At 46.1% G+C, this 26739-nt stretch overlaps 1 protein-coding gene across 1 annotated transcript in view; it reads left to right on the forward strand.

Annotated features, from left to right (window-relative positions):
- Positions 1 to 2428: 2428 nt before the first annotated feature.
- SLC12A8 (solute carrier family 12 member 8) overlaps positions 2429 to 26739 on the forward strand; it is a 122525-nt gene continuing 98214 nt past the window's right edge. The window contains exons 1-4 of the mRNA XM_054700501.1: positions 2429 to 2460; positions 3889 to 3982; positions 25094 to 25240; positions 25709 to 25900. Of these exons, the coding sequence (XP_054556476.1) occupies positions 3932 to 3982; positions 25094 to 25240; positions 25709 to 25900 (390 nt within the window). The 5' untranslated portion in view covers positions 2429 to 2460; positions 3889 to 3931. The remainder of the gene's footprint in view (positions 2461 to 3888; positions 3983 to 25093; positions 25241 to 25708; positions 25901 to 26739) is intronic.

Consider the following 26739-nt stretch of genomic DNA (forward strand, 5'->3'; position numbering starts at 1 on the left):
TGTTATAACATAAATCTACATTAGCCAGGATTCGCTTCTTTTTCTTTGCAAATTTCTCTAGCCTTAAAGTGAAGAAACAGATACATTTGTTTCTAGGTTTAGAAGATGCTTATAAGTTTCCAATCTCATTTACTTAGAAATGATGAGTGGCAGGAAGTAGGTAGTTATGAAGAAAGGGGTGGATTTCCTTTCTAGTGATTTTAGCTCAGGTTGATATAGAATTAAATGAGGAATCTTTAAAGTTTGTACTGATGTTTAGAGGAAGGTTCATCAGAAGGTGATGGCAAACAGGAAACCAACTTGAGGCAAAAACAGTCATGTGTGACCCAAAATTAATAATAAAGATGCAACATACGGATAATAGTGGATTCCAATAGTATGACTGTCACCTGCCGACCTCAATCCTTTATTTATAGATAGGTAACCTCATTTAGTCTCAGATTCTTTCTGCTTGCAGAAATGGGTTATTAAAAACTCCTTTGCTGGGAATGAAGTTCTGTTACATTCTACAATATGGATAAACCTTGACATTGTGTGAAGTGAAATAAGTCAGTGAAATAAATCAGATATTGTCTGATTCCACTTACATGAAATATGAAGAAGCAAATTTATAGACAGAAAGTACATTAGAGATGATCACTAGCTGGGAGTAGGGGTGAGTGGGAAGTTATTAATGGATACTGAGTTTCTGTTTGGAGTGGTGAAAAAGTTTTGGAAATAACAGCGATGATGACACAATATGGAGAATATAATTAATGCCATTGAATTATACATTTAAAAATGGTTAAAATGGCATCTTTTATGTTATTTATCTTTCTACACACAAAAAAACCTTTGCTGGAGCAGGAGTGTTCTGTCAGCGTTCCCATGGCTTTGCCTTCCCTTTTGTTTTTAAAAGAGCAACCTCTATTTTTAGGGGTTTTTACACAAAGGCTCAGTGTGGGCGTGGGAAGTACTCCCAGATGCCCTCCTGTTTCTCAGAAGCCCACATGGAAGCCTAACAAGTTATTTAAGGTTTAGGAAATATGCCAGATTGGAAATGGAGATAATCTCTGTATGTTAATTTAAGTTTTTTTTCTCCTGGAATTTGGGGACCTGAAAACCTTACTTCACCCCTGGGAAGTCCAGATCTGGGTCTTGTTACAGGTGGTGAGGATAATCCCTCCATGGCACCACCCTCACTCCTGCTACAGACACATACACCTCAACATATGTATTATTTCTTGGCAAGATACCTTTTTTAAAAAAAAAATTATTTATGCACACAAGAACTGGGGTACAGGCCAGAGGTGTGGGGGGCGAGAGGACTTACCAGAGACAAAGTGGGAAGCAGAACAGGCAGACAGACTGAAACACACTGCTGAGGGGATCAGCAGGCGAGACAGGAGAGGTCTGCTGTGCCATGGGGTAGCTCCCTGGCCCGGGATTGAACTCATGGTGCAGTGGCTGCTGATAGCTTTGTAGGTTGTGACTTAACCCCTTGCGCCACCAGGGAGGCCTGGCAAGATAATTTTTAAAAATATTTTTTCTTGAATTGTATTGATTTGCCAGTCGTTTACATAACTATATAGGTTGGGAGTGCACCTTCGCACCTGCCTAGGGGCTCAGGCCTCACTCACCTGGCAATTGTGTCAATTGCCTGTCAATTGCCCGCTCACCTGGCAGTGGCAATTCTGTCACCTTCCTTCCCCTATCTCCTCTTTCCTCCCCCCACACCATCCCCTCTAGTAACCAAGTCCGTTTGTCAGAGTCTAAGAACTACTTTTGCTGTACTTTTTGGCAAAAGAGTTTTACTTTCTGCCAGCCTAAGGGCCACCTGGTCGGGTGACCAGCCGCGCCCTGGGATCCCTGCAGCTCAGAGTCTCAGCCTTCTCTCCGGCTTCTGCACCTGCCGGGGGGGGGGGGGGGGGGGGGGGGGGGTGCTGCGGGCCCAGCGTGGGAGCCGCTGCTGCGGGCGGCGCCGGCTCCCCAGCTTCCCTCCTCTGTGTGGGGAGCCACACTGCGTGCCTGTGCGCCTGGAGTGAGAGCGCGCGCGTCTCGGGCCCCTGAGCCGCGGGCCGGGCACCTCAGCGCGCGGCATTGCACTGGCTGTCGAGGGCAGCAGCGGTAGCGGCGGGGCAAGAATGGGGGCGTGGGGGCCCTACCCCCTCTCGTTTGCTGTCTGCCGCACCCCGGGGTCTAAATTTCCGTGGGTTCCCCCCAGCGGCTCTACACACCCCGGGAGCCGCGCCCATCTGGGCCGCGGTCGGTCTCCCCAGATCCTAGCGGAGCGGGGGCCCCCGCGGCTCCTCGCTGTCCATATGGCGCCGAGACTCGCGGGTGCAGCGAGGCCGGGGGCCGGGGCGGGCCCCGCCGCGCCCGCGGGACAGCTGCGCCCGCACCGCCCGCACCGGGCCGGCCACGTGGCGGCGGGGCGGGGCCGGGGCGGGCCCAGCGCGGGGAGCTCGCGTCCCGGAGCAGGTGAGGGCGAGGGGCTGGGGAAGGCAGCGCCCGGGGTGGTCCCGGGACCGGCCCTCACCCCACCGGCGCCCGTGCTGCTGCACGGGGTCAGGCGTGGTTGGGCCCCTGCGCCCCGGCTCCGGGACACCCTCCTCTCCTCCCGGACACCTGGCGCGCGGGCACCCGCGGGTCGGCACCTGGGCGCTCGGGCTCCTCCCGCAGGAGGCCCGGGTTTCCCCGTCGCTCTGCCGCCCCCCGTGTCTCCCCCGCACCCCCACCCTCCCCTCCTCCCGGCTCCCGCGAGCCTGCCAGCGGGGCTGGGGCGCTGCTCGAGTGGGCGTGGGCTGCCTCACTGGGGGTTCGCGTATTGGGGGTGCTCAGGGGCGCGAGCCCGAGGGGGTTCGGCTTGCTCTGGCTCCGGGGCGGATCTCAGGAGGTCTCGGGGTGCTTCCCCGCAGCCCCGGCGGCGAGGGCGCGGGCACGCGAGGCCAAGCGCCACTGACCGCCCGGTCGGCGCGGGGCCGGGCCGGGGCGGGCTCGGAGGCAGCGGGGAAGCTGTGGGAGCCCTGCGGGGGCCCTTGGCTCCCAACTCGTAACCGCAGACCCCCAAATCCATGCAGTCTTCCCAGCTTCTCTGAGCAGACTCTTCGTTTCCCGGCTCCCCCCACCCCCCTTCTGCCTGCACACTCCTCGGAGAGCGTGCCCTTCCTCGCCAGGCGGGCGCTCTCGCCGGCCGTTCTTCTCGCAGGAAGACAGATCTGCCCCGAGCTGCGCCAGTCATTTTCCCTTTTCCACCTTCCCCCACAACGGTGCGCGGCCCTTCTAGGCTTCCCCCTGCGCTGGGGTGAGGGGCACACAGAGCCAGCCGCTGCTCCTGGGGAAACTGGGTCCCGGCAAGACTGTGCTCGCTGATGAGAACCAAACCCAGATAGTGATGCTTGGACACCTTTTGCTTAGCTTCCCTCGCCCTTCCTTCCTCTTCCTGGCCCTTCTGTGTCGGGCGCCCAAGACAACCTCCTGATGGCTCCTCTTCCCCAGCTGGGTTCCGTCTCTGTGCACTAACCACCCGTGGACAGTTCCCGGGGCCCATGGTTTCCCTGCCCTGGAGAGAAGGGTTCACAAGGCAGACAAGATGGTGAGGGACGCAGAACTGTGCCTCCAGGGGCTGGCCAGCTGGCCAGGCTTCTGTGTCCTCCCCAGCCCACAGTTTGAGGGAACTCAGGGAAAGAGACCACTGAGGGTGGCTGTTGCTTTAGGACTTAAATGGGAGCGAAGGCAGGCTCTGAAGGGGGGCTGGAGTCTATCTGGTACCAAAGACCCCGTGGGCATGAGATTCCCATGAGGTGGAACAAGGTTTCTTCCTCAGCAGAAGGCCTGTCTGGTAGAAAGAATGGACAACGTAAAGGCGAGGAGGAGCCCACCTGGCTAAAGAGCATGTTTGTCTTCCAGAGGAGACAGCGTATCCCGACCGCCAGGATCCATTTCTGAGAAAATGGCCCAGATGTCTCAAGTGCAGGAGCTCTTCCATGAGGCAGCCCAGCAGGTAGGCATGGGCGGTGTGGAGGTATTTGATGGAACTGCCTGTGAGCAAGGGGTTTGCCAGACAGGAAGACGAATGGACACATTACAGTGTACTATTTTAAAAGTAATCATCGCAGAAATTTATTTTGGTATTCCAGCTTAATCACAAAAATATTTTAGCCAACTCTCTTTTTTTTGTTTTGTTTTATTTAAAGATTTATTTAGTTTTGCACACAAGAGCTGGGGTATAGGCCAGAGATGCTGGGGGTGAGAGAATTCACCAGAGACAGAGTGGGGAGCGGAACAGGCAGATTCTCTGGGTTTGCTGAAATACACTGTTGAGGGGAGCAGCGGGCAAGTCAGGAGAGGTCTGCTGCACCATGTGGGTAGCTCCCTGGCCGGGGATAGAACTCGTGCTGCAGTAGCTGCTGATAGCTTCATAGTGCTGAGACTTAACCCCTTGTGCCACCAGGGAGACCCCATTTTTTTTTTCAGCCAACCCTTAACCAACTGTGTACAGAAAATCATCTTTTGGTATTATTGGGGGTGGTCCCCTCATCCCCTCCATAGAGAACTTCCATGAACAGCATTCAGATAAGATGAACTCCTTTTAATGTTGAATCAAATGAATGTAAGAAGTTAAATTTATTTCTAAAAAACTCGTGTATACTGAAGCAAAATGGATTTCTGGATCCCCTGATATCTGTAGGTTTTATTTTTATTCTCCTTTATCTTCTCCCTATTGACCATTAGTTATAGCAAATATTCATTGTAGATATGGAATTTAAATAGCTCTCTCCAGAGACAGAAGATCAATGCCTTTAAAAAACAACAAAAACTGTGCTTAGGTGTTTAGGAAGTGGCCTTCAGGGATGGTGGAGGAATCCGAACTGGTGAGTTGCCCCCTCTTCCTGTACACAGGTGCATGTAACAGGCACAGCACATTGGCTGGCAGGTGGTAAAAACAGCAAAAGTTACTGTTATCCTTCCCGCAGCTGTATTCCTGAACCCTCATACGAGCTCCTTGCTCTTAGCCCCAGAAATATTCAAGAAATGGGTGGCTGAGGCTTGGATTAGACCCTCAAAGATATTTTCAGTCCTGGGTGAAAAGACCTGTGGTTATGTACTTAGAGTGTTCAAGGACCCTCAGGGACCTTGATTTGTCAGGGGTCTTATGTTTATTTAGCTTAACCAGTCATATAAGACTACATGAGTGGCTATGTATTTTTTAAAGATTTATATATTTATTTATGCATACAAGAACTGGGGTACAGGCCAGAAGTGTGGTGGGGGTGGGGTGAGAGGATCCACCAGAGACAGAGTGGGGAGCAGAAAAGGCAGACTGACTGAAATGCACCGCTGAGGGGAGCAGTGGGTGAGACAGGGGAGGTCCGCAGCACCGTGTGAGTCATTCCCTGGCTGGCTGGGGATTGAACTCGCGCTGCAGAGACTGTGGATAGCTTCATAGTGCTGTGCTTAACCCCCTGTGCCACCAGGGATGCCCTCTCCTCTATTTAAAACCGTGTCCATCAACTAGAATTCAAACCTTTTAGCCTAAGCCCTGCACAGACTGAATGACCCAATCTGAGATTTGAGTCTGGTTCCTGCGTCTTCCTCTTTGTACCCCACCTTCCAGCCAAAGCTCATCATTCCCCAGACTCCATGCCTGTATTTTGCCCCCACATTGGTCTTTGCTGACACTTCTCATTCAACTGGTTTGTCCTGGGAGCTCTCCAAGTACCAAGGGCAGTGCCTGGATTTAAGTGGAAAATGTTAGCTGACCAACCGAATGGACAAATGACGAGATAACTACAATGCAGGTTGATTGTCATAAGTGCCCTAAGAGACAGTTGATTTTTAAAATGTGGTGGATGCAAAGATCTCTGTCACCTCCATCCTTTTCCCTGGATGTCACTCTCAAGGTCTTCCGCTCACTATCTAGACACGTTAGAAACCCCACTCTGTTCTCTCTTTTCCTTGCACTGTCCTCTCCAAGGTACCATTTCTTGACTGAATTATTCTTACCTTCCTCACTTATTTTTCCACATTGCTACTAAAGGTAGTAGCTTAAATCTTTTCTAAAGCTTAAGTCTGTGAATTTGACTTCTCTACTTAAAGCCTTTCACTGATTTCTCACTGCCTTCAGAATTTGGTTTAAACTTATCCACCCCCAAGGCTTTCCACAACCTGTGGTCTGATCTATCACTGCACTTAACTGTGGCGCTGAAATGAGCTTTCTTTCCTGCCTCTGTTAAGGTTGCAGCTCTTTAAGTTCGACGACATGTCTTATTCATTTTTTTATCTCCAATACTTGCCATCAGAAGGTGTTCTAATATCTTCTGTAGATGATGCTTCATTGATGCTGGCTCAACTGAAGTGAATTCACCTGGCTGGGGTTTGGGGGAGCTGCCATTTAATTTGATCTTGAAGTATTGGTGGAAGTAGAATGTGTAGTGAAGTTGGGAAGCACATCCCAGGTTGAGAGTGTAAGAAGATGATAATAACTACCAATGGGCAGGCAGTTACTTTGTACTGAACATTTAAATTCCATGGCTTCATCTAATTTTTTTTTAAAGATTTATTTGCTTATGCACAGAAGAACTGTGGTGTAGGCCAGAGGTGAGGGGGCAGTGAGAGGATTCACCAGAGACAGAGTGGGGGGCAGAACAGGCAGATCTACTGAAATACACTGCTGAGGGGTGCAGCGGGGAGACAGAGGAGGTCTGCTGTGCCATATGTGGGTTAGCTCCCTGGCTGGGGGATCAAACTCAGACCGTCACAGTGATCTTGCTGAGACTTAACCCCTGGGGCCACCAGGGAGGCCCCACTTTTTCTGAAATTCACAACAACATTCCAAAGTAGATATGATTATTTTGGTTTGGCAGATGAAAAGTGGAGGGACTCCGAACCCATGTCTGTTTGTTGCTATGGCCAGGCTTTAATCCTTTCTGCTGTAATACCTCCTTTTCTGATGGCATGAGCAGAGTTACACATATGATAAAGTAGCCTGTGTGGGGAACAGACAGTAGGCTGGGTGGCTAATGTGTTGAAGCTGAACTCTGAGAGTGGCTGACCCTCCAGAAGCTTTTCTGCCTTTACTCCAGTCCTGGCGATCAGGAATTCTGTAAGAACATGCTTCCAGTGGGAAGACAGGCTGGTGGGTATTAGGACAGACTCTGCAGTTCAGAGCTGTTTTCTCCTGGTCACTGTGACTGTGCAGTAGCTCTAGGACATTTTGCCAGAGCGGTGATGCTTGTGAGTTAGGTGGAGGGGTGAATGATTGGATTCTTAGGGATTCTTGGTTTGCCTTTGTCTCAGGACCAGGTAAGGGTAAAGGTGTGTGTGTGTGTGTGTGTGTGTGTGTGTGTGTGTGTGTGTGTGAGAGAGAGAGAGAGAGAGAGAGAGAGAGAGAGAGAGAGAGAGAGAGAGGCTATAGAGAAGAAGCTGTAGATCTGAGGCTAAAGATACAGTGATCACAGGTGCATATATAGCCTGGGTTCACATACTGACTCTAATACTTTGTGATGTTGGGCAAGTTATTTAACCTGGCTAAGCCTCCACTTCCTCAACTATAAAATGACTACAATAATAGAACTCACCCTAGAGAGTTAAGAAGATTAAGAGATAACTCATGTAATGTTTAGTATAGCACTCTGTCCATAGTCAACATTTAGTACATGTTGGGTAGTAATAAAACTAAGGTGGGGAGTATGTGTTTGGCAGATGAGGTAGTAATATAAATAATCAGAAGGTTCATTTGGCAAAGCCAAATGGAAGCTCTAAGGCAGGAGTCCTAAATCCATAATGATTCCAGTGGCCAAAACCGGAATGTGGAACATGGTCCAGTACAACCTGCTGGGTGGGCGGTGCCCTGAGGGGGATGGGAGGCACTCTAGCCTAGAGCTGTGTGCGAGTGTGCGCGTGTACACCTCCTGAGCTTCTGGCAGGTGTGAGACTTGTTCTAGGAGTTTCTGTCCTTGGGTGCTTTAGTGTGGTTTGGTTGTGGACTTGACCTGGAAACTGGGGTTCCGGATTCTGCCTACGCCACTAGATGTACTGACACCTTGGGCAGGTTACTCAAGGACTTCAGTCTGCGTCCATAGCTGTGAGAGAGGGTAAGCGTACCTGATTTTCAGGGTTTTCATGCCATACGTGGAAGGATATGGCCGAGTGCCAATCACATGGCAAGCTCGAAAGACAATGTGTGTTTCATGATTGGATGAAGCAGATTTCACACTGAACCCCAGAGTAGGTTGGGAAGCAAAGGAACAGCTGGTGCCATAGGGAGGTGACCGGAAAGCAAACAACAGTGGAGTCCGTGCTTGCCTCTGCCAGTCACTGAGCACAGTGGACTGTGACATGGTGTGTCAAGAGATGAAGCAAGCGGGAGATGCAGGTAGCCTGAGACGGGCAGATGGCAGGCAGATAGGCTGTGGGTGGTCTGAAGGCCTGCAGGATCAAATGCTTTGATCTTTGGGAAGAGTGAGAAAATCGAGCTCAGTTTACCAGTCTATTCCTGCCAGGACTTCCAGCTGCTGCTGCAGATATTAAAACAGAAATCTCTTAATTACTATGGAATAAGGAATGCCTCCAGCTAATCTGTGGCTTTTGTCCTCCTCCTCCAGGGTTGGATGGTCTCCAGGGAAACTTAAAGGGATGCTGTGTCATGCTGTGGTGTGAGATGAGTTACCAAAAGCCTCAGACTGGCTAGTATGAGTGACTCGTATTCTTTTTCTTCATCCAGCTTTCCTCCATACATTTCATCTCCAGCAGAAGTAGGTCCAGGAGGACCCTTTTCTTGGAAGTCTGTGGGCTCAAGTCTGGCTTTCCTGACTTAGTCCTAAGCTAGTCACTCTAGGAAGAAGCCCAATGCAAACCCAGGGAGGAGGTGCCCCCAAAGAGCATTTGACCCACATGTGGGAGGAGGGGTTTCCAGGTGTATGAAGCTGGCTGACTTCCAGGTTGTGACCGCATCTGACCCTGCACTGTGCCCCAGCATTGCCTAATTTCCTGCCCTCCATCCTCCTTTGTTCTCTCCCAGTTTTCTCCTCCTAGTTTCAGTCACTGAGGAGGTCAGCGTGGCATAGCAAGAATAAGGGAGTTTGGGCTAGTTGTGGGCACCAGAGGAGAGGGAAGCGCACCAACAGGAGCGGCACACAGAACTGAACATGTTAAGAGGCAGAGGGTCCTTTGACATCTTGCTTAGCATGTCAGAAAATAAACCAGAGATGATGATGACTTGCCCAAGGAACACACACAAAGACTGGCAGACTCAGTGTGGAACCGAGGCTGCTCAGTGGGCAACACAGACTGGGTCATCTTTATGCATCCCATCTTTAGGTTTGAATATGATTTTGATCATTGGTGTCAGGCTTCATTGCAAATAGTTTGCTCTTATTTCCTGTGTCCTCATTATCCAGTGTACAGCTAAGGACCAACTTGTATTTCTTTTAAAGATTTATTTATTTACGCATACAAGAACTGGGGTACAGGCCAGAGATGTGGTGGGTGAGAGGATTCACCAGAGACAGTGGGGAACAGAACAGGCAGATTGACAGAAGTACACTGCTGAGGGGAGCAGCAAGTGAGACATCTGTTGTGCCATGTGGGCAGCTGCCTCGGCGGGGATCGAACTTGTGCTGCAGAGGCTGTGGACAGCCTTATAGGTTGCATCTTAACCCCTTGCACCACCAGGGAGGCCCCCAACTTATATTATTGCTGTATATTTTTCAGGCCTGTTTTGGCATCTTAAAAAAAAAAAAAACTCTATGCAGAAAAAAATGTTCAACATCAGTAGTTATCAGGGAAATGCAAATCAAAACCACAATGTGATACCACCTCACCCCAGTAAGAATGGCCCACATTAAAAAAAAACGTAGACAACAAATATGGAGATAAAGGAATCATCTTACACTGCTGGTGGGAATGTAAACTGGTCCAGCCACTGTGGAAAGCTGTGTGGAAGTTACTCAGAACACTAAAAATGGAGCTACCATATGATCCAGCAATTCACTGCTAGGACTCTACTAAAGGACACAAAACATTAACTCGAAAAGAAATCTGCCTGCCTATGTTTATTGAAGCACTATTTACAGTAGCCAAGATAAGGAAACAACCCAAATGCCCCAAATTAGATGAATGATCAAAAAGTTGTTTTATAGATATTCAATGGAATATTACTCAGCAATCAAAAAAGACAAACTTATACAATTTGCAGCAACATGGATGTAACTGGAAGGGATTATGCTAGCCGAAATTAGTCAGAAGGAAAAAGGTAAATACAGAATAGTCTCACTTATATGTGGAATACAGAAAAACCAAACAAAAGGTCAAGAAAATGTCAAAGCTAGCAAGCTGACCTTAGAACTGAGGCATAGAGCAAAGGAGGGGACAAGAGGTGGGGGCAAAACAGGCGAGGGTTGAACACAAGGGAATATGGTGATGGTTCATGGGCGGTCCGGTGGTGGGAGAACTGTGGGTACTACAATGATGTAAGAAAAAAAATTAATTAATAAAAAATAATCAATATGCACAGTGAGCCTTGGCACCCACACACTGGGTAATAGCACATTGCTTAATTGTGTGCAAAGAAATGAATGCAGTGTAGAGAAGGGGACCTGAGACAAGGCCAGCTTGTTAGCCTCCCCTTAATAGATAAGGAAACAAGGCTCAGAATACTTGGGTGGAAGAGAATGACTCAGATCTGGGGCTCTCGGAAATGTCACTCCTCTCACCTTCTCAGTTTTTGTAGACCATCATGTTAATATGATTTTTTTTAAAGATTTATTTATTTCTTTATACAAGCTCTGGGTACAGTCAGAAGCACAGGAGGGCGAGAGAATCCACCAGAGCCAGAGCGGGGAGCAGAGCAGGCAGAAGGACCGAAGGACACTGCTGAGGGGAGCAGCGGGCGGCAGGAGAGGTCTGCGCGCCATGTGGGACCCTCCTCTGGTGGCCAGGGAGCAGCCGGGGATCGAACCGGCGCTGCAGAGGCTGCAGGCAGCTTTGCAACCCAGCGCTCAACCGCTGCGCCACCGGGGAGGCCCCATGTTAATATGATTTTTAAGGATTCTTTTTAGTAAGCGAAAGAAAAATACAAATAATGAATGCAAGTTTAGTTGTATTGTTTGGAAAGGGCCCCATGAGTGAAGGGTGTGGTGGCTTATGTTGCTAGCATCACTATAAAGCCACCGATGGTTCCTGGACAGAACCAGCTTTTGGAAGTGGCAGAAGAAAAGAGGGTTATGGTGCAGGAGTCTACGGGAGAGAAAAAAGGACAGAAGCTGGGCTCAGGATTAAGATGTTTCTGAACATGTGGGCAGTCACCTTTCCTCCTTGGTCTCCTCTGTCATCACCTCTTTCCATTTTACAGACCTGTTTGTTACTTAGCCTAGGAGGCCAGTCTGAAAATGACAACTGGACCAAAGTGCATATTTGTCAAAAGTGGAATGGAAACATTTTTTTCAATAAAGGTGTCCTAGAAACTGGAATGGCAGTGTTTTCTGCGCTGAAGTGAACTAGGTGGGATTCCCTCTCACTTCTAGTTTTCATTTATGGAGGGGACTCAGCATGATGTGGCGACGTCAATGCCAATGAGAGAAAATGTGCATTACTAATTTTTCCCCCAAAAAGGGAGGATTGTCATGCCATGCATGGCCCCAGCAGGAACACCAGGCTTTGTCAGGAGGAAAGCAGAGGTGCAGGGAAAGCTTGAGCCACAGGGCCTTTACTGGGGTTCCTGTGGGAAAGATACGGCAGGGCAGAGTAAACAGCTGAGGAGTAGCTAGTTTGAATAGTTTCAGCAGGTTTGGGGCTATGGTGGTCTCCAGGTGCCTGGTGTCTGACCCTGAAGTGATTTAGGGCAGGGGAAATACTGGCTTGCTGTAAGAGAGTTAGCTAAAGTGGGTGTTTGGGGATTGGGACTCAGAATTGGTTCTTGGGCACATGAAAGATGTGCTCTTCGTGAGCCCCTTGCTCTAAGAATTGGCTAGCCCCAGGAGGGTCAGTCTGCCCTCCCTTTCAGAACACTGTAAGAAAAAAAAAAATAAAAAGCATAGTCAATGCATTCTGCCTAGCTGGGAATGAATGGACTAGGTGACTTCAGAACTTCTCACTGCCGTAGGTACGTTTCATCTGTGACCAGATACAGAAAAAAATTCATTTATTTCCATTCTCTAATAGATTGGGGTTTGCAGTGAGAATCCTGGGTGCTGTGTTAATGACTGAAATACTATTCTTGCAATTCGAGTAAGGTGCCCCTAGCTGGTGCTTAAATTTTGGTCTGCCCTCGTGGAACACCCTGGTTTCCTATAGGGTGGGCTGCTGAAGTTTAGCATATTTCCCCACTCACCTTATACTTTCTCAGACCAAGGTGTCTGTCTTCAGGATAGTATTTTAGACTCAAGATAGTCCTGTATTCATAAAGCAATATGAATTAATTGTTGTAAGATTTAAAGAAATATATATACCTCAGTATAATTCAAATCAATATCTTTCTCACTTTTCAATCATTGTCAAGTATAGTTAATATCATTCTACAATCTTTTTTTCTGAGTTTTTTTTGAAGGATTTATTTTATTTATTTGTGCATATAAGAGCTGGGGTGTAGGCCAGAGGTGTGTGTGTGGGGTGGGGGGTGGAAGAATTTACCAGAGAAAGAGTGGGGAGCAGAACAGGTGGACTGACTGAAATACACTGCTGAGGGGAACAGTGGGTGAGACAGGAGAGGCCTGCTTAGCCATGTAGGTAGCTCCCTGACTGGGCATCAAACTTGTGCTGCAGTGGCTGCTGAAGCTTCATAGTGCAGAGGCTTAACCCCTTGCACCATCAGGAAGGCCCTTCTTCTGAGTTTTAAAACCATAATCAAAAGACTAATGTTTGTGGCTACTGTGGTATGCTTTGGAATAGGTTGGCATGGGGTACAATTGTATGGGGAACATAACCAAAATGAAAATGCATACATTGTGCAAAAATGAAAAATGATGTATTACATAAAATAAAATGTAAAAAAAAAGTTTTTAGAGGTGGCACCTGTTCAAGTTTTCATGCATTTCTAATAGGATAATGCTTGGCATTTTACTTCTCAGGAGAAAATTTGGTTCTGTTTACATTTCCTTTTTTTTGTATTGTTGTATATGTGCATGTTTTCTTCTCCATGCAAACAGGCATAAAGGAGCAATGGGTAGTAGAGTAAATACCTCTGGTCTGTGTGAAAACACCAGGCTGCAACTTTGCCAGTCTGCAGCTACCTTAGAGGTCACATCCATGGTCCCCGTCAGCAGTTACAGAATTTAGGCGCTTACTGAACAACTTGAAGCAATGGTGGCCTTGCAGTCTTCTCTACCCCAAAGAAGTTATTTATGTCTGATCCAGACAATACATTTTCTTGAATATGAATCCAGTATTCCTAGAATTTAACTTAAAACAAATGCCATGACCCATTTTGAGTAACTTTCCTTTTTCATTTTAGGCAATTACTAGTAAAGAACAGCACAACGTTAAAACAATTTTTTTTTTTTTCAAAAAGACACAAAAGGGATTTAAGGACAGACATTAATTTTACAAAAGGCTTTATTGCCTTTAAGTATCGTGTTCACCCAATATGTTCAAAATGTGTGATTCCATTCACAGGCATTTTTTAGTGAATTCATGCGTAAAATGAAGTTGAGCTATAAATAGTATTACTAAGTGTAAGTCCACAAAAAAAATTCCATTCTATTTAAAAAAAATCTAATAAAATGACAGTTTTTCTTTAAATAAAAACAAATTGGTATTTTTTAAATCATGTAAGTGCTCCATGCAGTCAAAAACATTTTAAACAATAGAAAGTGATATAAAATGGAAACAATAAAAAGGCCTCTACCCCTTCTCTTCACTCTTGTTCCCTAGTCACTGCTAATGGTTTCTGGTTTTTGTGTTTCCTTGTAGTTAAATTATAAATTTAAATAATATACTTATGCCTCAATCTTTTGACCAAGTTAATAAAATTTATATTTTTCTCTGTAACAATAATGAACAGGGCCTCCCTGGTGGCGCTGTGGTTGAGCCCTGGGCTGCGAAGCTGCTCTCAGCCTCTGCAGCACCGGTTCGATCCCCGGCGGCCAGAGAGGGTCCCACATGGCATGCAGACCTCTCCTGCCGTGCCCGCTGCTCCCCTCAGCAGTGTATTTTGTCAGTCTGTATGTTCTGTTCCCCGCTCTGGCTCTGGTGAATTCTCTCATCCTCCCGTGCTTCTGACTATACCCAGTGATTGTATAAATAAAAAATTAAAAAAAACCCAACAATAATGAACATTTTCTTGTTTGTTATAATTGGTTATAAAAGTTTGAAGTCTATAAATAGCATTTATAACAGTAAGATTTGTGTGTGTGTGTGTATTTAACTGAATAATAAGTGACTTTATTGGACTCATGGAGAAGAATACTCATTTTAAGTCATTAAACTCTGCTGCTTTGGAGCAACAGGGTCTTAATTTCCTGTAATTCTTCTGGTTCCTAAATTCTTCTTTATTTTGTTCTCCAGGTGTCTGCAGCTACTGCTGTTTCATATATGGATCAATGATAGTAAATTGCTCTTTCCTTTGCTTATTATAGAAGTGTAGGAGGCCAACTTTTTCATGAACTTCAAAAATATCATTTTACAGTGGATTGAATCCAGAAGTAGTTTTGCTATATTTTTTATCTTTTGGGGAAAGTAGTTATTTTTCATTAAAACATGCCATTCATTTTAACAGATAATGGGCTTATTGTTAAATGAATTAATAAATATTTTTAAATATCTCCTTTGTGTGTCTGATATGATAAATATTGATAGGAATAATACACACAAACAAAAATTTTGTGGGATCCTCAATAATTTTTAAGACTGTAAAGAGGTTTTGAGAGTATCTGTTTTAGGGGTTAAATATACATGTTAAACTTCTCATAATTTATTTAGAATTAAAATTGTACTACCTCAATGAAAAATGTAGGAATTTTGGCAATCAAATAGGCACATTTACCAACACCCCTAATCTTTTATGCTGTAGGTGCCATGTATGTTACTTCCAAATGGTGATAAAACCTCCAAGGTAACATGATGCCCAGTGATTGCCAGAGGCTCACGTTCACCCCTAGGTTTCACCCCTGATTCTGGACTTGTTGCTGCTTAGATGCCTTGGAAGGCAGCTCTTTCTGGCTACCTTTAGTTTTTTTCTTCACCGCTCCAGACCTGCAATAATTCTTCCTAATGTCTGATGGGCTGATAGCATTTGATTTTTCCCCTTTCTATTTTTCTTATAGTTTCATATTTAAAAGAAAAGTATTTTTCTGTCCTTTGCATGGTAATTTGGAAGCAAGGAAAGAGCTTACTCTGAGATCTTAAAAAGCTTGTCAGATATCATTTTTTAAAGTACATTTCATTCATTCCTTCAACTAACTCACATTTAGTAAGTACCTGTTCTGTGTAGGGCATGACGGGTCCAAGGGTGAATAGCTATTTTAAAAACAAATTTCTAGACTCTTTCATAAAAATAGCTTTTATTGAAGTTATTATTTTTCTTTATTTTTAAACTTTCCTACAAAGAACCCCCATATCCTCTTGGATCAAATTTACCAGTTGTTGATGTTCTGTTCTTTGGCTTTATCATTTACTCACACCCTCATTCTAGAATGTGTGTTTGTGTGTCCATATATATTCTATGTATTTTAATTATATTATCTATTCACATTTTTTTCCTAAATCATTGAAAATAATTTGCAGATGTCATAGCCCTTACCTATGAATATTTCAGTGTGTATTTCCTAAGGATAAGGATTTTCTTTTACTGAACCACAGTATTTATCAAGACCAGGACATTTAGCATCCTATTATCTAATTCACAGTTCCACATTCCAGTTTTGCCAATTTTCCCATTAATACCCAACAGCTTTCTCTGCTGGTCCAGCACAGTGCATGGTATGTAGTTGTCATGTCTCTCTAGATCCAGAGTCTTTCATGAGCTTAACAGTTTTTAAAAGCACAGCTGAGTTATTTTAGAGAATATACCTCAATTTGAGACATGGTTCCTGTGATTATATTTTGGTTTCATATGTCTGGTGGCAGCCCACGGAGTGATTTTGTTCTCCAGGTGTCATATTAGAAGGTGCGGGATCTCTGTCCCATTCTCGGTGATTTTAACTTTGGTTATTTGAGGTGGTATCTGCTAGGTTGAGCCACTGTAAAGTCACTAATTTCCGCTTTGTAATTAGTAAATAATTCCTTGGGGATACTATGGAGATATGCTGTTCCTCCCCAGTCTTTTAGTCCTGGATTGTTTTAGCATCTGTTGATGATTTGTGGCACTTGTCAATGTGGTGGCTGCAATGAGGATTTGCTAACACCATTCTTCCTACATATACCAGCTGGTCTTCTACTGTGAGGGACTTTCCATCTTCCTCATTTTTTAACTTATTCATTTATTTGTGGCCTCAAATTCTTGTTTTTTTCATGAGTATTCTATTGCTATGTTATTTGTTTTGATTCTCAAATTGTTCTAGATTTGGCCAGCAGCAGCCCCTTGAAGATGACTTCTATGACCATTTTTTCTGTATGTGTGTGTTTGCACTTCCTTATTTTCTGGCACAGAATATTCCAGACTTGTTTTGTGCTTTTCTGTCTCAGCCCTGCATCAGCCATTTCTCCAAAGAGTCCTGGCTCCTTAAAGAACGGTGTTTAGAGAAAAAGATCCGGCTGCTGTGAATATTCATTGGTACTATAGCATCTTGACTTGTAGATACTTCAAGTGGACAGAGAGAAGAAAAAAAATACATATTTACATAGATGTGTATATTTCTATATTTATTGAAAACCATTAATTCAAACTGATGATACCTTTAATTCCAATTCATCAACATAGCATTCATTCTTCTATTCTTTCCTCTTTCTTTAGTTGTAATTCCCTCCTCCAATAGTGAAAAACTTGACTCCCATTCAATATATTTTCTTATTTGGCCCATCCTATAATTTACAGAAAGTAAGCTTGAATTGAATCTATTTTCTGAAGCTTTCCACCCTGGCAAGCTCTTACCCCTGCAAAAAAATTCCTATCCCCACCAAAACCAAATTTTGGGACACACCCAGAAAATATGGCAGAGTAAACCAAGTCAGGAAAATATCTCCCTAAGGTAGAAAACAACTTAATTTTCCAAACAGGAGTATCAGGACACCTGATTACCCACACACCTGCATTATAGAAGGACTTCCAGATCATAAGAAGTCTGTGAAAGTAATAATCTTCTAAATTTAGAAAGATAATAATATACTTCTTAGGCTAAAAAATCAACTTGTTTTGGGCGGGAACTCACTTTGCATACAAAGGTTACTTTACTTTTAGAATAATTTTTTATTTTATTTCTAATTTTATATTTTCACTATAAAATTAATTTATTTTATTTTATTTTTAAAGATTTATTTATGCATACAAGAACTGGGGTATAGGCCAGAGGTGCAGGGGGTGAGAGGATTCACCAGAGACAGAGTGGGGAGCAGAACAGGCAGACTGACTGAAATACACTGCTGAGGGGAGCAGCAGGTGAGTCAGGAGAGGTCTGCTGTGCCATGTGGGCAGCTTCCTGGCCAGGGATCGAACTTGTGCCGCAGAGGCTGCGGATAGCTTCATAGCCTATTTCTTAACCCTCTGCGCCACCAGGGAGACCCCTGTGTACTTTAAATTTTATCCATATCCCTGATTCCTTTAATATTAACATATATCACATTTCTGCTACCACTCTCTCTCCATAAATGTGTGGATATAATGTGTATATTTACATATTAATATGTTCTTAGGTATGTATTTGTGTGCACATACATATAAATATATGTACATGTGTGTATGTAAATCCTTTGCGGGTAATTTGTATACCATAGCAAATTAAAAATAAAACCCCAAACTCTCAAACTTTCTATCTAGAATTTTAGTGCGTAGTTATTTTTTCTTGAGACTTAAAGTATATAGTCAAAGTGCTGTGTTTAAAAATTACCCTGGTCAGTTCTTTTCCACCTTGAGTTGTAGGTATGTTATTCATTTGAAATGCAGTTAGGTTAATTTGTTTCTCTTTGTATTCTATTTTAATTTTTGTCACTCATCCTTATGATTTTATTTTATTTTATTAAGATTTATTTATTTATGCATACAAGAGCTGGGGTACAGGCCAGAGGTGTGGGAGGTGAGAGGAGTTACCAGAGACAGAGTGGGGAGCAGAACAGGCTGATTGACCGAAATACACTGCTGAGGGGAGCAGCGGGCGAGTCAGGTCTGCTGCGCTATGTGGGTAGCTCCGTGGCTGGCCAGGATTGAACTCGTGCTGCAGAGGCTGCGGACAGTTTCATAGCTTGCATCTTAACCCTTGTGCCACCAGGGAGGCCCTTAATTTATTTTAATTTGAGTATATAAAACATTATTGTGATTCCAAGTCACAACTATATGAATGGGTGTACTCTATAGATAAGAATTCTTTTTTTTTAATTTAATATATTTTATTTTATATAATTCTTACATCATTTTTCATTTTTGTACAATGTATGCACTTTTATTTTGGTAATATTCCCCATACAATTCCACCCGCTTATTTTGACCCTAATCTCTCCTCTCATCCTCCCCCCCACCCCGTAGTGTGTCTCTTGTTTATAGTTGCTTGTTGATTTTAATTTTTTCTTTATTATAATTAGTCTTTTTCCTAGTCCCTTATTTAGGTTTTCTAAATTCCTGCCATGAGTGAGACCATCCAGTATTTTTCTTTTTCTTTCTGGCTTATTTTGCTGAGCATGATCCCTTCCAGCTCCATCCATGTTGCTGTAAATTGCATGAGTTTATCTTTTTGATTGCTGAGTAATATTCCATTGTGTATATGCACCACATCTTCTTGGTCCAGTCATCTATTTTGGGGCATTTGGGTTGTTTCCATAGCTTAGCTATTGTAAGTAGTGCTGCTATAAACATAGGGGTGCAGGTGCCCTTTTGAATTAATGTTTCTGTGTCTTTTGGGTAAATACCTAGGAGTAGAATTGCTGGATCATATGGAAGCTCTTAGATAAGAATTCTTAAATGAATATAATATTGGCTCACCTGCTGAAGCACCTAGAAGAATAAGCCTTTTGCATTTGATTTTTAGCTGGTTTGTCTGTTATCAGGGAGGAAGGTGTTGCTCCTGGAAGTGTTAAACCCATAGCAAATATCTGAGTCCTTTAAGAAAGGTTTTGACCTTTTGCTAAAGAGGATGGGAAGGTCAGGGCAAGCCTTTATTTAGGTTTTAGTGGCTTCATTGCTGTGGGTTTTTGCCTTTTGTGGGATGTTCACAGTACTTCGGGTGTGAGTTCAGAAGGCATGACTGAATCAATATTGACCAAGGATGCCAGGCAGATTCAAGTCCAGGATGATCAGACTTTGATCACTCCATGTGGGTCTTGGCCTCCTCACTGCTACATCAGTGGGGTGGCAGAGCACTCCTGGATATCCATTCTAGAACTTCTGGTACAATGTAGCACAGGTTGGAGAGGCAGCTTTCAGGGCTTAGATTGAGAACAAGGAATTGCCTGAGACACAAGGACAGGTTAGCTGGGGAAACAGAAAAGGCAGTCATTAAGACCCCTTCTTTCGTCTTCCTAACTTCCCTGAAGAAATCTTCATCCACTTTTTTTTTTTTTAAAAGATTTATTTATTTATGCATAGAAGAACTGAGATATAGGCCAGAGGTGTAAGGGGGTGAGAGGACCCACCAGAGACAGAGTGGGGAACAGAACAGGCAGACTGACTGAAATACACTGCTGAGGGAAGCAGCGGGCGAGACAGGAGAGGTGTGCTGCACCATGTGGGTAGCTCCCTGGCTGGGGATCAAATTTGTGCTGCTGTGGCTGCTTCATAGCTTCACATGTTGCCAGGGAGGCTCTTCATCCACACTTTTAATTGTCTGTTGTGCTTCATGCTTACAACACTTTCACAATGATCCCATCAAGACTTTGCAAAAAGCCCACGTTGCAGGTGTGTAGCTATCTGCGTCATGAGCAGTTACCACAGGTGGGCTCTGGCCCATGGAGCTGTGACACAGGACTGGCCTGTATCCAGCCCCAGCACATGCCCCTGTCCTGTCCAGAGGGAAGGATCACAGTCCAGCAGCAGCTGGGACTGGTCTCCAATATGTAATTAAAATTAAATAACTAGGGGGCATCCCTGGTGGCACAAGTGGTTAAGTCTCAGCACTATGAAGCTATCCCCACCCACTGCAGCACAAAGTTCAATCCCTGGCCAGAGAGCTGACCCACATTGTGCAGACCTCTTGTGTCTTGTACGCTGCTCCCCTCAGCAGTGTATTTCAATCTGCCTGTTCTGCTCCCCATTCTGTCTCTGGTGATCCTCTCACCTCTTCGCACCTCTGGCCTACACCCCAGCTCTTGTATGCATAAATAAAATAAATTAAATTAAAAATTATAAAATTAAATTATTAACTTTCAGCAAACTGTTGGCTCCAGTGTACATACTCCAGGCAGAACCAGTCTCTGGATGCACTTGGCCTGGGAGAAAGGGGCAGGCCATGTCTGGCTTTGGCCCACCCTTGAGCTGAGTGGGCAGAAGCAGTTTCTCACCTGGTTTCTTTTCCTCCACCTGCCAGAAGAGAGAAAAGCTGTCATCTCACATTTCAGATATGTTTACTCAAATCTGGCAGGTGGCCTGTGGGATGTGGCTGTTTGAGCTCATGTCATTGTTTGTGGCAGATCTTTTCCTTACTCAGCTCAGTGTGCTGGGTGCAGGAAGCAGCGTTTGCCCTACTCCGGGCATGTTTCAGGTGTAAATTCCACCACCTTTGTAGCCACCCTGCTCAGGTGTAGTGATTCTCTATTCACAGGAGAAAGACTTGTACCTCTGAGCTAAAGCACCCACCAGGTACCCACAGTGTGTGCAGTGTGGGGCACCTCTGGGATCCGAGAGACAAGGACCAGTCTTCTTGTCCTGGGATCTCAGCAATGAGCAGCACAAAGGTGTGATTGCCGGGTCCTCAGGAAAGAGAGGAACCTTACTCTTGCGTGTGTTTAAGGTGCCCATCCCGAGGGACTGCTTTGCTCCTCATTCTTCTTTAGCTTCTTTCTTAGTCCCCACCTTCTTCCTAGCAGACTCTATACCAGGCATAGCGCACATCCCATCACCACCTCCCTCTCCCCACAACCTGTTATGTCTGTGTTGGCTGGGACTCTTGGTATTTGGAATTGATGACTGGAGTTCAAATCTAGCGTTCTGAGGTTCTAAGAGGATTTTCAGCAGTTTGGTACAGATTTCTCCCCCCAGGCTAAATAAGGTGGCCCAGAACTAGCCCAGCTGTCACCTGTAGTCACCCTGGCTGTTTCACTGCCCCTTCCCCTGGGTAGAGGTTAGAAATGACTGTGAGAGGCTGGTGTTCTGTGCCCGGCTGGCTGTCTGCTTACAGCACAGACCTGAGGCTCTCTACCAGCCTCTCAGAGCTAAATTGGAGAAAGCTGGCAGGACAGAGCAAGAGGACATAGCCAGTAGTGACGATGTGATTTATCAGAAGCAAAGTACATTTGGTCTTCTTCCAGTTCTTGGCAGAACTCCTAAAACTCTTAGAATTTCCTAGGTGATGTGAGTAATAAAAGCATCTCGATATTCATAGAAAATCCCTTTCAACCGCAAGTGGGTTTATGTTAATGAGGTGACTTTTGGACCCTCCTAAGGACCGGGGCTTGCAGAGTAGAGAATAGAGGGATGGAACTTGCGTTCTTACTCCCTGACATCTAGGGAGGGGAGAGGGGCTGGAGGTTGAATCAATAGCCAATGACAAGTGATTTAAGCAACGTTGCCTGTATCATGACACCACCCTGAAAGCCCAAAGGATGGGATTCAGAGAGCCTGTGGGTCGGTGAGCACATGGCAGCGTTGGGAGGGTTGGGCACCTGGAAAGGGCAGGAAAGCTCCATGCCTTTCCCCCAGACTTGCCCTCTACATCTCTTCCATTTGGCCGTTTCTGGGTTACACACTTTTATAATAAACTGGCAATCTAGTAAGTGAAATGTTTCTCTGAGTTCTGTGAGCCGCTCTAAAAAATTAATGGAACCCAAGGGGGAAGGCCCTGTGGGACCCTCAAGTCTGTCCATTTGAAGCACAGGCCCTGGCCTTGCAGTTGGCATCTGGGTTGGTCTGCTGGCGGGAGAGCGGTCTTGTGGGACTGAACTCTTCATTGTGGGATCTGATGTGATCTCTGGAAAGGTGGTATCAGAATTGAGTTGAATTGCAGGACACCCAACTGTGCTGGAGAATAAGTTGCTGTGGGGAAGACACACACACACACACACACACACACACACACACAGACACACAATTGGTCTCAGAATTATACTAACCCTGGGCCAAGTGGTCATGATTTAGGGAGGCTGGTTTGAGTGTTCCACGCAGTACTCTTCTTTTTTTTTTTTTTTTTTTAAGATTTATTTACTTGTTTGTTTGTTTGTTTGTTTATTTATACAAGCACTGGGTACAGTCAGAAGTGCGGGAGGGTGAGAGAATTCACCAGAGCCAGAGCGGGGAGCAGAGCAGGCAGAAGGACCGAAGTACACTGCTGAGGGGAGCAGTGGGCAGCAGGAGAGGTCTGCACACCATGTGGGACCCTCGCCTGGCTTCAGAGGCCGCGGGCAGCTTCGCAACCCAGCGCTCAACCGCTGCGCCACCGGGGAGGCCCCACGCAGTACTCTTCTTAAAGATCATCCCTGGGGCAGCAGCGCAAGGCTGAGAGGCCCCCTGTATGTGGTGAGGCCGGAGTGTATGGTGGAGGAGGGAGAGGTGAGCGCCCAGGCTGCTACTGCCATGTCGATGCCTGGAGACAGCATGTCATTCGGGGGAGGCCCCAGCAATATTCCTCGGGGTCTTTCCATGACCTATTTGGCATTTTATTTCAGGTTCTCTCTCTGATCCTCTTTCCTTTTTCTTTCTTAAGCTTTTGTTTCTTCTTCCTTTTCACTCTCTAATTAGGCTTATGTAGAGATTTCTCTGTCTCTCTCTCAGAACATCAAAGTTGCAACCTTGGCGTCAAGCTCAGGTTCTTCCTGCCGGTTTGGCAAGACTCAGTTACATGCTTTTGTTACTTGGTTAAAAAAAAAAAAATAGGTAGGTATACTTCCTAAAGTCCCCAAATTAGTTGTCATGGCTCTGTCGCGATCCCGTTTCAACCATTTATGCTTTCAATCTTAAGGTGAAAGTTCCTAAAGTTTCTGCAACCTCTGTGAAGTATATTTCAGTCTCATTTAGACCAGTGAGACTCTGGGAGTAAAAGGCTTTTTCTCTGCCATCAAGGAAACTAACAAAAGAGCCATCAGAATGGAAATAAGAAAGCTGGCACAAAAGAGCAGCGTTTCTAAAATCACAACCAGAGTGTCATGGGTAAGGCAGATGTGCTCATAAGTATACGAAGTACATGATGTTAGAAACTGACACCTGAAACATCGAACTTCAGGGGATGAAAGGGCAAGTAGCCTTTAGGAATGTGTGGTGCAGTTTTTACAACCTGGGGTGAGGGGTTCAACCCAAAGCTGGGCCTTAGCAGTCCGAGTCTGCTGCCACCCTCTCGTCCTCGGCTGTGTGCAGGGTCCCTCCCCTGCTGCCAACCCAAGGGCGTTGTGTGCCTCAGAGTGGAGCCTTGCTGGGGAGGACAACAGTGCTCTCTAAATCATTCCTCTTACTTGCTGATAGTTGCTATTACTGTTTCTAATAAACAGCGGGCCTCTAACAAGCCAAGCAAGGAAGCCCAACACAGGCAGAGCCACCAAGTTAGGCTGTGTCCAAACGTGATTAGGATCCTGGAAAACAGCCCTCCCACCACCAGACCTGTTTGCTGGCATTGTTAGTTCAAGGACAAGCACAGGTTGGCAGGGTTTTCCCTCTGAGCTGTCCTGACCTTACATTTATTGACTTTTGGGAGATTCCTCATGTGTGCCTTGTGAAGGGCAGATAAGTAGAAAAACACACGATTGGAGGATTCTGGCTTGAGGCCCGGACTGAGAGTGGACACCTTGGAGTCTGCTGGTCCATCTGTCTCACGTGGCTTAGTAGCTGTCCCTGACTTCTTGAGGTTCTTTCTTGCTCTGTCATCTCCTCTTGTTACGGGAGGATGCGTGGTTCTCAGCCCTTCAGGAGCCATGCCCCGTGACACTGACCTAAGGTTATTTTGCTTGTGCACTTGATTTTCCCCATTTGTCACTGTGTTTATAGATCAGATACACATACCAGTTAGACTCACTGCCACAGTGGGGCTCCCCCACCCCAAGCTGAGAGTCATTCATCCCTGCTGTGCACTTGAGGGTACTGGAAGACTTCTGTGTCTGAATTTGGTTCATCATTAAACTTGTGCCAGAGTCTTCACAGCATGAGTTCTTAGTATTTCCACAAGGTTTATTCTTTCTAGTAAAGTGTTTCCATCTAAGTGTTTTATAGGTGCCCTTGTTATTTTTGAGTTGGAAAAGTCAGGAAGGCATCTGTCTAACTACTTATTAGCCTCTGGTTCCAGACAACTGCCAAAGGATATTGTAGAATCCTAGAGTGTGGGATGGACGGGGACGCAGAGATCACTGCACCAGCTGGTATTCAGCCAGGAAAACAGAAACTGCTCTAGGTATTATAAACAGAGGGAATTTAATACATAGAATTCATTACAGAAGTGTTAGGAGGGATGGAGGAGCAAAAAAATAGAAGGATACCCAAGGATTACTAACTGCTGAAAGTTGCTAGCCCCCCAGGACTGGAGGACATGCCCACTGCCTGAGGGGGAACCTAGAGTTGCACATGCTGAAAGGGACACATAGCACTTCCACCTGCACTCCAAGGCCAAACGCAGCCACATGGCCCACCTGCCTGCCAAGAGGCTGGGAAATGTAGTCCACAGAGTGGCCAGAGGGAGAGGGAACCGGGTTTGCAGAACAACTGGTTTGTGCTGCGCATGGTTACAGGAATCGCCTCTGTTAGGAGGGAGCAGCCACCCTCACAGGTGCTGTTGTCAGCTGCTGTACCCACACTCCTGCCCTGGCACAATGAACTGAAGGTCCCGTAGAGCCGATTGCCGCCCTCTCCCCTGACCAGGTCGCCCAGAGCTGCCGAGCTGATTTCCGTGTGCTCTGTTTTCAGGAGGCCCTGGCCCGGCCCCAGCCCTGGTGGAAGATCCAGCTGTTTGTGTGGGAGCCAGTGCTGTTCGGGACCTGGGACGGTGTGTTCACATCCTGCATGATCAACATTTTTGGGGTCGTTCTCTTCTTGAGGACTGGCTGGCTGGTGGTGAGTGATGCGCTGGGGGCCCTGCAGTGTCTTGTGTTCTGTGACATGGGAAGACGTGACTGGTTCCCAGTCAAGGAAATAGCACGAGGGCATGAAATCTGGGGGAATAGGTCCACTGGGGCTGTCTTTGCGGCCACCTACCACCACACCAGCATGTCTTTTTACCCTAAAACCATCTCTGTCAATTCTGACATTAGTTTAACCAGAAGATTTGATCTTGGGATAAAAAGGCGAATTTGAGATGCCAAAAATAATAGAGCACTTATGAGGGATGACATGATATTAAAAAATAATGATTTTAAAATGGAAAATAGTAACTCTGAATTTCTTCCAGGCCTTCCTTTTGTGGTGCTGCCACCTCCATGGTCCAGCTCTTCTTCCCATGCTTGCAACCCTGAGGGTATGGGGGAGGTATTGATGCTCCCGGGAATCCTAACCCCTGCCACTGCTCCTTGCCGTTCCATGCAGGGAAACACAGGTGTGCTCATGGGCATGTTCCTGGTGTCCTTCGTCATCCTGGTGGCCCTCATCACTGTGCTGTCTGGCATCGGTGTCGGGGAGCACATTGGTGTTGGCAGTGGTGGCGTGTACTCCATGATCTCCTCGGTCCTCGGTGGGCGGACTGGAGGCACGATTGGGCTGCTGTATGTGTTTGGACAGGTAAGTCCAGGTGCTGGGGCAGGAGAACTGTGCCCCAAGACCACCAGAGCATGTTCTTCCCTTGCCTTGGTGGTGACCACCATCTTCTCATCCACCCTGACTTAGTGAGAGGTCCCCATTTTATAGCTGGGAAGACTGGGGCTCTGAGAGGGAATTTAGAGGCAGGGTCTAGCCTGCAGTCCAGGGTCACCACGGCCCTTAGTCCAGTGTTCCTTCCCCATCATTCATGCCTCTGGGAGTCCTGATTGGACCAGGGAGGCAGGGCCAGGACTGGAACCATCCCTGCTGTCCTCTTAGGACAGATGGTGGCTGGAGATGAGGTGGCATCAGGGAAGTCTGGTCTCTGGGCCGCTTTTATGTTCAAGAGGGGACATTGTGGGGCCTCCCTAGTGGTGCAGCAGTTGAGCACTGGGCTGCAAAGCTGCCCACAGCCTCTGCAGCACTGGTTCGATCCCCGGCCGCTGGTTAGGGTCCCAAATGGCACACAGACCTCTCCTGCTGCGCCCGCTGCTCCCCTCAGCAGTGTACTTCGTCAGTCTGCCTGTTCTGTTCCCCACTCTGGCTCTGGTGAATTCTGTCACCCTCCCGTGCTTCTGACTGTACCCAGTGCTTGTATAAATAAATAAATCTTTAAAAAAAAAAAGGGACATTGTGCCTGCACCAAAGGACATGCCTCGGAGTACCTGCTTCTCAGATGAGCTGGGACTTCTGGCCGCATCAATAACTTGACTGGCCTTAACAGAGAGGCTGAAAGTCCCTGTGTGAACTCCCACCACCTAAGAAAATGAGTAAGGAGGCTGCTGCATCAGGTGGACGGAGGCTCTCAGAAAACCCATGAG

This window comes from Talpa occidentalis, unplaced genomic scaffold (assembly GCF_014898055.3).
Source record: "Talpa occidentalis isolate TD23 unplaced genomic scaffold, MPIMG_talOcc4v2.1 talOcc4.4, whole genome shotgun sequence".
Taxonomy (NCBI): domain Eukaryota; kingdom Metazoa; phylum Chordata; class Mammalia; order Eulipotyphla; family Talpidae; genus Talpa; species Talpa occidentalis.